This window comes from Triturus cristatus, chromosome 11 (assembly GCF_964204655.1).
Source record: "Triturus cristatus chromosome 11, aTriCri1.1, whole genome shotgun sequence".
Lineage (NCBI taxonomy): Eukaryota > Metazoa > Chordata > Amphibia > Caudata > Salamandridae > Triturus > Triturus cristatus.
In genome coordinates, this window is record NC_140594.1 from 397,750,540 (window position 1) to 397,764,962 (window position 14,423).

The 14,423-nt window shown below is 49.4% G+C and overlaps 1 protein-coding gene across 1 annotated transcript in view; it reads right to left on the reverse strand.

Annotated features, from left to right (window-relative positions):
- Positions 1–14,423, reverse strand: part of LOC146784284 (uncharacterized) — a 356,736-nt gene that overhangs the window by 105,575 nt on the left and 236,738 nt on the right. The window contains exon 8 of the mRNA XM_085635400.1: positions 1,565–1,623. Within this exon, the coding sequence (XP_085491526.1) occupies positions 1,565–1,623 (59 nt within the window). The remainder of the gene's footprint in view (positions 1–1,564; positions 1,624–14,423) is intronic.

The following is a 14,423-nucleotide window of genomic DNA, read 5'->3' on the forward strand; positions in this document are numbered from 1 at the left end:
GTCGTTATAGGCGTAGAGTGTATAAACATGTCAGGTGGCACAATGTAAAGGTCCGCCATTCTCTATACTCTACACCTCATGGAAGGAAAATACACCCTGGGAGAAAATTATTCCTTTCATGAGGGGACTACTATTCTGTAATTTGGGCCCGCCCTTCTCTGAATCCATCTTTGATGCAGCGCCCAGAGCCCCCTGGCCCTCGTTGGGTGCATGCCTGTTTCCTAAACTCGGAGTCAAACCGAGGAAAGTATCATAGCAGGCCTGCGACGTGCTCTCTGATCTCAGGGCGGATTAAAGGGAAATGCTCGAGCGTGCGCCGAGGTTTAGGATTCTGAACCGCGTCCCAAAAACCGGTCGGACCCGCCTGAAAGGGCATTCAACGCTCGGTCTCCCTAATCCCGATAGGCAATCCCGCAGGTGCCTATCTCCTGCAGGCAGCAGGGGCTCAGGCAGAGCGCCGTGACGTGAAAGGCGCGCGCGCTGCGTGCCTCGATGCCTCCCCGCGGGGCTGCCTGCCGAGGCCGCCTTATCTGCTCCTGGCACACTTCAGCATGCTCCAGGCTCTACACTCCATGAACCGTGCTCCCGGCGTCATGCATCCGCGGCTGGGTTCAGAAAGAATCCTCCCAGCACATAAATATCGCGTGCTACAACACTACGCAGCAAAACTACAAGTACCACAATGCAATGAAAAAACAGATGTTTGACCACTTTGGATGACACGTAAGTGATCCCATGGTGGTCGGTCAGGCCCGCTCAGTGTCTCTAGCTTTCTTATTCTTGACACCAGCATGGTGAAAATTAGCTGCAGCACAATGTAGGAACGAAAAAGAAGCACGTCCAGGGCTTTAAGTGGGCTAAAAAGCAGGTGCTGAGACGAGTGCATATCGAGCTCTCCGTTTTTGCCCTCACGATGAAGACAAAATTAACTCTGCAACAGTACCACACTTCACTGCTTTTGATACAGCTGTAAAGAGACTCGTTATAGTTCCCTCATAGTCTCATTTTACAGCTGAAGTATTTTTTTAACATTCTATACAACGAAGCCATAGTTGTTGCTTATTTATCTTATGCATATAACAACCAATGGCAAAGCCAGTAGTCCTGGCTTGTTGTAGGAGTAATAGTTACTTGTTGTATTATATATCTGAATGCAATAACAGAAGCAGCAAATTACCAGTCGGGGGAGCACACCATGCTAAGCACAGATTTTTAGGTTAAGTTTTAAGCCACGCCCAATTAAACCGGCCACGCCCATCTGAGAGACCCCCCCCCCCCAGTTTTTTTGATCCCACTTAAAGCCTAAGGCACTTCTGTGTTTGGGAAGGTTTACAGTACACAGCAGCCAGTCGGTGAAATTGTAAGATTGAACTAAACAGGGTCTGCAGGCTGCATTTTAGGAAGAGTGAGTAACTTAGAGGGAACTTTTCTGCCTTCACCGTTTCTGTGTGTGCCATGATCTCGCTGACTCCTTGTCCCAGTCCCTGGAAAACAGATTGAATCCTTCCCACATTTCCTCTCAGATATTACCAAAATGAGGGATGCCGGGACAAAGACGACATACCTTTCCATGCAGGTCTGTGTTCAGTAACATGACAGCGCAGGTGAGGGTGTGCACGGCATCTAGATGAGAAGAACATGGGTGGAACCATGAGGAGGAGGGGCACATACGCACATGAGTCAACTTTTTATCTCAGAAAAAAACCGATGCAAACATGCAAAATAAATGTAGAATATGGGGTAATGCAAGGGGAGGGATGATGAAGAGGAGTGCATGAGGAAGCAGAGGAAGAAACAGAGGAGTGTGACAGTGTGTCTTGGGAGAAGCGGACAGAGACACATTCTCCTATGGTGCCCTACCTACAGAGAAACTCAGCAAACCAGCCATCCAACGCCTACAAGGAAAAAGTCTATGGTAGCAAAACTGAAGAAGAAAATCTACATCATTTTAGGAGACCTACTCGAAACAACGTAAGGCAGAAAATGTGTAGGTATATGACACTAAAAGGGTGCATAAAAAACATGGATTTCAAAAGGGCCGGAAAACTGAAACGAGCAGTATTTGAAACACTGCAATATTTAAAACATTTTACCTGTTTATGTAGACACGATTTGCCATGCCAATGAAGTTGAAAATGTTGCCAAGTTAACAGTGTTCAAACACATTTCTTGAAATCTTATTTTTTTAGTTTACAGAGCTTTCCTGTGGGTATGACCTCTATCTCTCTACATTCCCACAGTTACTGCTAAAATGTATATCTACGTGTGAGGAGTTCGCACTCAAGGCAGAGAACTCCACACAAAGGGACCTGTGTACCTATGTGAACTGCGTCTGTGAGCACAAGAAGTAGTACTACAGGAGTAGTAGAAATCTACGTACTGGTAACGACTTTTGTAAGTAGCCCCCACACTTTTTTGCAAGCCTTTCTCCATTTTTAGGAAGCCATTGCTGAGACCCCTCTAGTTTCCTTGTCTTCAAACCCACCATCCCCACTGTCTCTGGGTAAATAGACGTGCCTCTGCTACCTTACTCTTTATTTTTTTTATTTTTAGATCTCGCCTGAGCCAGCGCATGCGCTGCTCGGCGAGACATTTAGTAAGTGGCATTTCAAAGTGCTTCCGAAGGCTGTTGCCGGCCACCAGCTTGCGGTTACGCGCACAATGACGAGCAGAGGCATCATATGGCTTTCCTCTCTCGTCATGGTGCGCGCACATCGCACACCACTCGCCAGCCTACTTTCACTTTTCCCATTGTGCGCACGCGCACCACTCGCGTCCACTTTTTGCTCGCGCTTCTTGTTTAACTTTAAGCGCGAGGCGCGTGCGCGCTTGTGTTTAACTTGTTTACATTTGATTTTCAGCACAAACCCATACATTATTACAGTTCACACCATCCCAAAAGAGAAGATTTATTCGTATTTTCTTGCAGTGTTGTAGAGTCTGTTCTCTTGTTTATAATATTAGCCGGCTCTAATGTATACAGGTTAAGCTTTCTAATATTGGCAGTTACCTGTGGGGTGAGGCAATTGTGCTCGCTACGTGTACATCTGATGTTAATCAGTTGTTGGCACTTACTGCCATCCTCTGAGGTGCCTCATATCATTGTATTAAGTATTCAATGTGGATTATATTTAGTCACTACCAACCAGGTTATCCTTGCTTACAGTCATTCAGTTTCTAGAAGGTAAACACTTGATGCAAAAAAATTGGCTTAGGTTTTAAAATGTACTGTTCTCTCATACTCTGTCCACATGGAACTGCTGACTTTTTTGTGCTCAAAACTTTCCAGCTATATGGAAGGAAGTGTTCCTCGCTTATAGCTCTTTACAGCACTGATGTACTTCCCCAGTTGTCCCTCTATCAAGCCACTTGTCTGAATAATCTCAGATGTAAAGTGGAACAACGATCCGTTCCTTGCCCAAAAGTTAACTCCATTTAAGTTTCTGGAGCTGGGACTCTGCCTCGGATTCCCTCTTGTCATTATTCTTCCATACCTGCCCTTCCCTTCTCCACTTCCCATTTCCGGTTTTCTCCTCTCCCTCCCCATTGGCCTTGGAAGCTCACCTTTACTTACAAACTTCCCACATGCCTTTCATTCCGCCCCTTCCGCCGGCCTGCCTAGCTTTATTCTCCAGTAGAGAATGCTCTAGCAACTCCCCCCACCCGCCTGCGCCCCAGCAAAAAAAGTCCTTGGTAAATTAAACCTGAATATACAGATGGCCGCAGACCATTCAGTGGCCATTGTTGTCCTCGTCCAGTTTCCTGTAAACCCTTTCAAACCTACACACAGGCTAACTGCTAGGAACTTAACTAATATGTGCCTCAGCATCCACCTCTCGATGAACCCGGCCCTCTCTCCCCAGGTTCCCATAGCAGTGTATCCCATAGCAGTGCACGCTCCTATCGCTTCCGTTCTCCTTTAATTCCAAAAGCACCCCAGAGTTAACCCAATGTTTGACTCCGCCTGCTGCCCCACAACCTTCATACACGTTGGTGTCTCGCGGTCCAGATGTATTGCCCCTACACACCACAAACCCAATGACCTGAGGCCCCCAGACGGAGCCGGGCACACTAACAGCCTAAGCCCCAACTAGGGCTGTGCCCTCTCTCGGTCCCCCACGCCCCTTTACCTCTTCAATCGCCGCCACCGTATTCTTGCACTGACCCATCCTGCTCACGAAGCTGGAGGCAGTGGGTGCCTTGTAGTCCTTATTGGTCTCGGCCACAAATTCCGACACGGTGATCTGATCCGGCATCGCCTAGGCTGCAGCGCGATCCCAGACACAGAAAGGAGACCCACGCTCAACTTATCCTGGAAGCAGGAGGGGAATCACTTATTCCCGCTCGCAGGGGAACAGTGCATCAGCCTTAGACAGCCATGCCGTGAGGAGCCTGCCGGGGGTCACTCACTCCACCTCCAGCCAGTGGTTCATGTCCTCCCTGGGCTCGCTTTCTCTCTGTGTCAGCCTGGGCCGCTCCCTCCCTCCAGCCTCCTCCCCCTTCCGTTTCGCCGTGTTTTTTCCCCCCTTTTCTGAATGAAGGGAAATTCAAGGCATGAGCAAGGCGTGTGCACAAGTCTGTGATGACAAGCGAGTGTGAAACTTTGGTGGAGATTAATTTAAAAACTGAACAGAGATTGGGTGGGGGGAGGAGTGGGTTTATTTACTGAACTGACGTGAAACCGAGGTCGATTATGGGCGACTTGCTGTGTGTCACTAACGGCGCCCCGGGCGCCTTGATTGTTGAACGAAACAGGTGGGAGCCGTAGGAATCCTGTCACCTCAAACTGTCCGCCTCTCAAAGAATTAATTGGAGGCGACGGTTCGACCTGAAGGTGAAAAAGATGACGTATGCCACACACAGGAGTCTTTTGCGATTTGTATTGTCAGACTGAAAACGAACGCGCAACGATTTCTCCTCCTAAGCAGCCGGTGCTTCCTGAAGTTTCTGCATGCTGGTCTTGGCAAGGTGAACAGGCAGCATGGACAGATTCCGCTCGGTAGGAATGCGCCATACTTATTTGTTAAAAATTGATTTTCTTTTAATACACATCAGGCCTAAGCAGTAGTTGTTTGTATAGGGGTCCGTAAAAACTGCTGACAGGCCTGGTACTGCTAGATGCTCCTCATGCTCTGCCTTGCACCCTTCTCCCCCTCCGCCTTGCACCCTTCCACCCTTCTCCCCCTCCGCCTTGCACCCTTCTCCCCCTCCGCCTTGCACCCTTCTCCGCCTTGCACCCTTATCCCCCTCTGCCTTGTACCCTTCTCCCCCTCTGCCTTGCACCCTTCTCCCCTCTGACTTGAACCCTTCTCCCCGCTGCTTTGCACCCTTCTCCCCGCTGCCTTGCACCCTTCTCCCCGCTATCTTGCACCCTTCTCCCCGCTGCCTTGCACCCTTCTCCCCGCTGCCTTGCACCCTTCTACCCTCTGCCTTGCACCCTTCTCCCCTCCGCCTTGCACCCTTCTCCCCTCCGCCTTGCACCCTTCTCCCCTCCGCCTTGCATCCAAGCATTGGTATAGCCAATAGGTCTCGCCTTTGGGACCGTATAAGTGTTTAGCCATGCAACAGTTGATGTTGTTGCACCAAACATATTGTGCTGCATAACTAAATACTTATAAGGTCCCAAAAGCGAGACCTATTGGCTATGCCAATGCTTGTTTATATAGCAAGTACTTCACCAAGCAGGATTTCAGAGTGCGGTATAAAGGTGATTGTGAAAACACCAGGCAGAAGACAACCACAGCAAGAGTTACGGTAACACATAGTATTTTGTTATAGTGATATAAGGGGTGGGTAATGGGACACAAAGTTAGTTAAAATTCAGTGTATGCAGAATAAAAGGATTACAGTATATGTGGAGAACAGTTAGGTAGTTGTGCATTAACTAATAATCTTGACAAGGCAGACAACATTTAGCAGTCTGTGTGTGGATTACCAACTATCAACATCCAGAACTAAATACGTGGTTAGAGTAAAGCAACAATTTGTATTGGGCTCAATTTGTCATTAAGTGGGGACTGTTAGCAAAAGGGGAATGGATTTAAAATAATCAGGACTGCAAGTGTAAAGACATTTGACTATGTAAGAGGATAGCATAAAGTACAACAGCTCAGAGTCCTGCATTAACTAGCGGATGTGGCATGGCAGATACAATTTAGCAGTTTGAGCTATATAGTGATTACCAAGTACCAACCATCAAGAAATCTATTTGTAAATCGAAGAGAGCAGTGATTTGTGTGAGGCATAGTTCTTCAATACAAGTGAGGCTTATGAACACAAAGACTGGATTGCAAATAATCAAAAGTACAGGTATACAAACACCAGAAGCTTTAGGAAGATAACATTAAGGCAAAACAACACTGCATAAGGAACCATTAGTCAAAAGAGTCCTCAGAGGTTACATGTAACGGTAAGTAACTGGTAGTGAGAAATCGTTAAACCTAGAAATTGGGGTAGTTTAAGCAGGCTGTGCATCACCAATAGTTAGTTATGAAGGTGAATAGTTTGATAGATGCACAGAACGTAGCAGGTATCTAGGAGAGCAAAGGGTCCACTCGAAGGTGTGAGAATTTCTCAGTTAGCAGGTTCTTGAGGAGGGATTTTCAGCGTTGAAAGGAGTGGGCAATTTTAATGTGGAGCAGGAAGGCATTTCATAGTACCTGGGCATTGCTAAAGAAGGATCTGCACAGCGTGGATGTTTTTCTGAAATGAGGATGGAGAGTAACCTTCGATCATTGCAACATATCGAGCAAGATGCTCCAGAAAATGAAAGTTTTTGGGTGAGGTATTTTGGACTGTGGCGATTCAGTCTTGAAAGATGAGGCATGCAGTTCTCAATGGTGTAGTGTGCTTCAAAAGGTAGCCACCTAAGACTGGCAACGGCATGGGCAGCTGCCAGCGAAGATGGCCCGACCTAGAGAAGCTCCGAGGCCGCTTGGGGGAAAAACCCCATATCTATAGCTCATAATCCTGCTGAGGCAGCATGGAGCCATGGTGCCAGCGTGACCTGAACTAGAAAGGCCCGGAGTGAGTTTGGTGCCCGCTGCAGCGCACTGTTGGAGGCCTTGCAGGCATGGTCCTGGTGCCATATGATGAGGGAAGATGGTGGTGAGAGTCTCCAAAGCCTGGTGACGACGTGCGGGGAGGCAGGCATCTGAAGCCATGGACGTGAGGAGCCTTGTGTGGTTACACCACCTGCTGCTCACTTAACTGCAGTTGTGGCACTTGGGCCCCGTTTGGCATAGGGGGGGGGGGGAGCTTGCGGTTCGTGTTCCTGAACAGAGATTACCCGGCTGCTGGTAGTGCGGCTGTGGCAGGAGATGGGGACAGCCTTGAGTCGGGCGGGTTGGAGTGAGGCCCTAGCCAAGACCAGACGTTCCGCTTGCCTGAGATCCGGAAAGCAGCCCGGGGACTTATCCCCCAAGCCCCCGCCTGAGACATTGGTGAGTCAACCCGCGAGTGGATCCGGAGTGGGTGAGGGGGCGGACACTGAGGCTGTGATTAAGAGGGGCTCAGGCCGGAACTGTAGCATAGACTTGGGCCAGGCCACTGGGCTGGAAGAGCCCGGTGCAACCCCTGGATTTGGAGATCCCCCCGTAGTTAGTTGATTGTGGTCTGCCCGATGGAGCTCACCTTATCTTTTGGGTCTCCTGTGGGGGTGGATAACCATTGTCAGAGAAGGGAGTGCTTGTGGTATCGGAGCAGTATTGGCCCCAATGATTTGCAGCCTATTTCGTGAACCACTAGAGACATTGCACTCCCAATTACTGAGAGGGGAGACATGGCTTTCGTAATCATTACGTGGAGCTGCCTGATCCTTGGAACGTTTGACGCCCTGCTCGTCTGTTGCCCTGAGTCTGTGAGGTGATCATTGGAGCCTGGGTAGTGGACAAGACCCTAAGTAACCCTTGGGTGATAGTGGGTTGATCCGGCTTTGACGTCGTCACCGGAGGTCCCTGCAGAGAAGCAGCCTGGACAAGTACACAGGGAAAATGCCCTCTGAGGACACAGGCTTACTGGGAGCAGAAAGCCCAGGAGAGGCTGACGTGTTGCAGCGGGATGGAGAACCTACCCTGTGCTCTATCGTGGCCGCCATTCAGGACCTACGGGGCTCAATAGCGCCTACTGAGCCCAAACTTGACACAATCACCACAGAGGTTAACCTGCTTCAGGCAGATTTCCGTAAATTATCAGAGAAAGTTGCGATGTTAGTGACATCAATGGTCTACTATCAACAACAAAACGCCTGGAGGAGCAAGTACAGGCCCTGACCGAGCAAAGCACAGCCATGGAGGTGTGGCTGGAGGTTCAGGAGGGACGAACAATGAGAACCAACATTAGAGTGGTGGGCTTCCCGGAGGGGATAGAGGGCCTGAGCGTGGACCTTTTCCTAGAGTACCGTTTCCATAACAAACGTAAACCTAAGAGACTGTCTAACTTTTTTTCAGTGGAGAGAGCTCATCGTGAGTTGGGTACCACCCGGGGCCCAGCGGCCCGCCGTGTACAATCACAGCTCAAATCCTGAACTACAGAGACAGGGATGCAACCTTCATACAGCTCGCTCACAGGGTGTCTTGTGTATAGGTGGTTCGCTTCTACCCAGGCTTTACCCTGCAGGTCGAGCACCAACGCAAATATTTTGATAATCAGAAGGCCTTGCACACTAAAGAAATTAAGTACATGATGCTCTTCCCTGCCAAATTAAGAGTAATTGTAGATGGTAAAACCTGGCATTTTGCCACACCAGAGGAGGCGTGGTATTGGATTGAAGGTTGGAGAACGGTTGGCAGGGGAGCAAAGGTAAAACAAATCGACTCAGGGCGGGCGAAGGCGAGAGACCTTCACCCCCCTCCCCCGGCAGGGCAGTAGAGGTTGCAGACCCCTTTGCGAAATGCGCAGATGGTGCTGAAAGGGGATCCCCCTAAGGAACCGTGAGCGGTGTGAGCTGTAAATGGTGATTGACCTGCTTTAAAATGCGGGGGATGGGGGAAGGGGTTGAGGGAGTGGTACGAGGAGAACAGCACATAGAATCCTGACAAATCTGAACTGGTTATTTCAGCTCTGGCACAGTTTTTGGACTTTCTTGTTGTAATGGGGATGTTAATATACGAGCACTAACCTATCTAATCTACACTCGACACAGCGGCTACAGTCTACCCCAGGTACTTGATGTTGTTAGAGGGGCGACAGGCGTTCTGCAAGTTGGGGGAGTGGGTAGTTCAAAAGTCACTATGCAGGGTTGTAGGGATGGGGAAGTTGTGCGGTTTTACATATGTACTACAGTTAATGGATGTTCAGGCTTCATGCGACACACACTCCAGCAAGGGTGGGGTGCTTAGACAGGGAATCCATAGTAGATCGGCACACAGAGAGGGAGGGGATCCTTGGCCCAGGCCCCAGATGAAGAATGATGTTGGGGAAACATGCGGAGACGTGCAATTTAAATATTTGGTCCTGGAATGTTAATGGTCTGGGAAGCAAGATAAAGCAAACATTAGTAATGCTGCATTTGAAAAGACATGGGCCTGACATTGTGATGATACAGGAAATGCACTTGAAAGGAAGCCACTACAGGGCCTTGGACAGATTTGGATACATCCTGCGAGCACACGCTTGGGTACACAACTAACTCTAGAGGAGTGGGAATTCTCATTAAGAAATTGCTGGCCTTCACGCCCCAACAAGTGTTGCATGATGCCCAGCGCCAGTTTGTGGCCGTATCAGGGACATGGGAGGGTGACAGATTGAAATAATGTTCTGTATACATCCCACCAAGGCTCCACGGAACGACACTCCCAGACCTAGTAGAGTTGCTCCCCTCATTGCCAACAGGGATCCTAGCAATGGGTGGCAATATGAACACGGTTAAGAATGTGGAGATGGATAGAGCAGGTGGATCAGTTAGAGGGGTGGCCCACTACCACAATTTGTAGATGCTTACGGTCTAGTAGATCTGTGGAGGGAGTCCCATCCTCAGCCGCGACTCTATACATACAGTGGTCAGGGGGAGGGCTCAGGCACTTATAGGGAGGAAGAAGAAGGACACCAGATTACAATGTTTGGCAATAGAGAACTAGATAGCAGAACTGGAGGAGATGGCACAGTCTACGGGCGAGGCTGAGCACTGTCACAGACTGCAGATGCACCAGAAGGACCTACAGGCACTGGTGGAAGATTTAGCATGTAAACACACCCTGGCGACACAGCGTTGCCTGTATGATGTGGGCGACAAGGCCAGTAGGCTTTTGGCTTGACTTGATAAACGAGATAAGGAACATTCATGGTTACTGATTATAGTGGATGAATCATGAGTCCGTCATACGCCTAATGCAGCCATGGGGGAGACCTTTGCCTTCTACTATGAGGCCCTCTACGCCCCTAAGACTATTATGACGACGGCAGACTGTGCTGATCTCAGAGATCTGTTCCTATAGGAGCTGAACACAACTGATCGTGAGGAACTGCAGGCGGACCTGATTAGGGAATTGGGAGACCTATAGTCGGAAAAGGCATAATGGTATGCCGGTCCAATAATATAAGAGTTTGACTAGCATCATGACTAGGCCCCTGCTTGAGATGCTCCGGGAGATAAGAAAAGCTGGCTGCTTACAGGAGGAACAAAGGACAGCAACTATGATTGTTATCCACAAATAAGGCACGCCTCCCTCTGACTGTGAGTCCTACAGACTGATATCCTTGTTGAATATGGATGCAATGATATTGGCAAAGGCTCTGGTGACCACGTTGAGAGGGGTCATCACATCTCTAGTACATCCTGACCAGTCGGGATTTATGGCCAACAGAAGTACTAGGCTCAATCTTCATTGCCTATATGGGATGATCCATTTGATGGAGTCTCGGTAAGTGGACTCGGCTTTCCTTATGGCCCTAGATGCCAGAACGGCCTTTGACTCCGTTGAGTGGCCTTACTTATTAGCAGTGTTCGAGAGGTTGGGTTTTGGACCACGATTCTGTACTTGGGTCAAGCTACTCTATTGTTCTCCTAGGCCAGCGTGAGTGAACAGCGCGACGTCCCATAGCTTAGAACTGAGGAGAGGCACTTGTTAAGGATGTCCTCTCTCCCCCACGTTATTTGCCTTAGCACTGGAGCCACTGGATGCATAGATCCATCAGGACCCTTTGATATGGGGGGATCCCGAAATTGAGAGGCTAGGAGGAACGAATCTCCCTATACTCCGATGACATTGTTCTGTACGTTACCCAACCTCGTTCTTCCATAGATCGAATCATGCAGGTGTTTCATATCTTTGGGGACCACTTAGACCCTAGAATCAATTGGTCCAAGTCGGTAATTTACCCGCTCTCAGGGATGAAGCCCTAACTGCCACGTTATCGTCTAGCTCCTATTTCCACTGAGGGATTCCATTATCTGTGGATATATGTTACACAGGACCCTAAGGAATTCCTTAGAAAGAATATCTTCCCCCAACTGGAAAGAGTCAAGGGAGATGTGAGGCACTGGGACAGCTTGCCACTGACGTTGATGGGAAGAGTTGCCCTCTTCAAAATGATGCGTCTCCCACAGTTCTTGTATGCTATGCAGAATACGGTCTACAAAATTCCACTAGAGGTGTTTAAGAAAATAGACAATGCGGTTTGTCGGATTCTGTGGCAGGGAGTGCTCCCCATAATAGCACTGGTCAAACTCCAAAGAGAGGTCTATGATGGGGTATTAGCAACCCCGGACATTCTGAAATACTACTGGGCCTCAACTCTTAGTGATTAACGACTGTGTCTTCACTGACCCCCAGAACCACGCATACAGAGTAGATAGAGAGGCAATGTGTGACGGGGAAGAGAGTTACGCCCCAACAGTAGGGTACCCGTGGGACTCATCACCTTCTCTTCCCCTACAGCCACCAGCGGACCACAGCGCTTCAGAGTGGTATTCCTTTCCCACACAGGACTGGACTCTGGAACAGGGACAGGGCTCCTTTAATGCGGCCTTCCAATTGGACGAAACCCCGCCCACCGAGGACGTCATCGTAGAGGGGCGGATAAAGGCTGCGGATACCCGGAAGACGACGGACGGCGTTTCCCAGGAGGAAGAAGGAGAGACCGAGCTAAGGAGTACGAGGAGACAGGAGAGAGATCGAGGAAGCGAAGGAGGTGACGACAGGACCACGGAGCCGAGCAGAGAAGACCGCTGCAAGCCAGGAGGCCACCGACCCCTCGAGTCGCCCCGCCATGTTCCCACGGGAGGAGCGTGGCTTGAGCAGGTACGGGGGAAAGTAGCGGGCTGGGTGGGACGGAAGCCGCCGCCGTTACTCTAAAGTGCCCGTATAATTCAGTCACAACCCCCTCCCTTCACTCGACACCCTGTCCATTTCACTTGCCGGCGGGTAAAAGAGCACTAGAGCACTCGGTGTCCCTCACTCCCGGCCCTTAATACAAGCTGAGCAGGATGTTGTCCTAATCCGTGGTTTTCCTTGTTGTTTGTTTTCGGTTGCCGACATCACTGCTGCGAGGCCACCGGATCCATCCAGGGGGTGCGGAGAAGCGTTCCCCTACCAGAAGCCTGGAGGCGTCGGGGAAAAAACCATCAGACTCTCCGTTGTCTATAGCCAGCAGAAGGACATTGCGCCAAAAGAGAACTTTGTCTAAAATAAAGCCATCTTTACACCGCCCTAACCTGGTTGTCGACTCTGTCCCTATCACCCCGCCACACAATGGTAAGTGGGGACTACAAAGCTCTCCTCTATGGGGTGAAGAGGGACAGTGACATACCGCAACACACAATGACGACAGTTGGGGTCTTGAGAGATGACACAGGATTCCTAGGTTGGACAGCGAGACTCACTGGAATGACAATTGTGGCACAGCCAGTTGTTGTCTGAGGTGGGGGGGGTTCAGAGGTTGCTGGGCATTGAACTTTTAGGCGATGTCTGGAGAGACCAGGCTATTATCAAATTCGAAGACCTAAGCCGAGAATACGAGTTAGCTGACTCCCGAACACTTTTGATATTTGTAACTCAGCCATGCACTCCAAAGCCACATACGAACAGCTCCCGGAGTCCCCCCCCGGAGGACTGTGTCCTAACAGTGCATTGTCAAACAAAGCTGTGCCAATGATCTATTACAACTGATCAACAATGCTCCTGACCCACTTGAGTCTCTGAGGAAGGCATATGAGGTGGATGTGGGTGACTTGGACAATGAAGACTGGGCGGAAGCTGTCCAAAGTCCACAAGAGACGTCTATACGAGCCTGTTTCAGACTGATACAACTGAAAATATTACACCAGACCTACTACTCATAGACACTACTGCATAGAATTGGCAGGGTTGCGACCCCGCTATGCAGGAGGGGATGTCGAGATGAGGGCACCTTTTTCCACACTCTCTGGTAATGCTGGCACATTCAGGCGTTCTGGGCTAAAATGACTGAATTAATGTCTCGAGACACACGGGTGGAGGTGCCTTTGGATGCAAAATGGCCAATTCTGGGGATTACTGAGGAAACCACATGGCCTAGATATACTGAGATCTGGTTGCGATTGGTGGCGGCTGTAGCCAAGAGGAACATTGCCAGGGCATGTGGCGCTACACCCCACCACCCCCGGAGTTTGTGGACTGGGGCGGACCTAGACGACTGGTGCCAGTGGGCAGAAAAAGTAATATACAAAGCCAGTGGTTGTCCCTGAAAGTGGGAGAAAGTGGGGGGGGGGGGGGGCTGGCAGGACCACAGGGGTTAGGCATGATAAAGGGATGGGACGAGAGTGAAATGAGAGGATAACCAGGGAAAGTCAGGGCGCTCCCTATATATCTAAGGGCCGTTAAAGTACCACTTTTGAGGTGATGGATATGTAACCAGGGCGCTCCCTATATATCTAAGGGCCGTTAAAGCACCACTTTTGAGGTGATGGCTATGTTTATTCTGCACTGTGCCAAACCTAAGATCTGTATATGGATAATATTCATTGACTTACTCTGTACTGTGTGTTCTATGAAGCTTTTGCTTAATAAAAAGATTTTTTTTTAAAACTGGTTGGCAAGTGCAGGGGTAATGTGAGCTCATATTGTTGTACTAGTGAGGAATCTGGATGACGCACACATCACTGCTCTAAGAGGGGCAAATCAACTATTTGGAAGGGCAGTGATGACAGAGGAGCTGCAGTGCAGAAGAGAGATTACCAGGGCCTCTATTCCCAGCTTCAAGTCCAGGAAGGAGAGAAAGTATTTAAGCTTCACGAGTTTTTGCAGGTGGACTCTGGCAGACTTAACACATTTTTTGTTAGGGTGAGCTTGGAGTCAAAAAGAAATACCAAAGACTTAGCAGAGGTGGCCAGATGCGATGGGTATTATCTGCAGATTTGAGAGATTCAAGAGAGAAAGTCAGGGCAGGGTTAGAAATGGATGTGAATAGAAGAAATTCAGTCTTCAGTACAATTACATTCTTTAAAG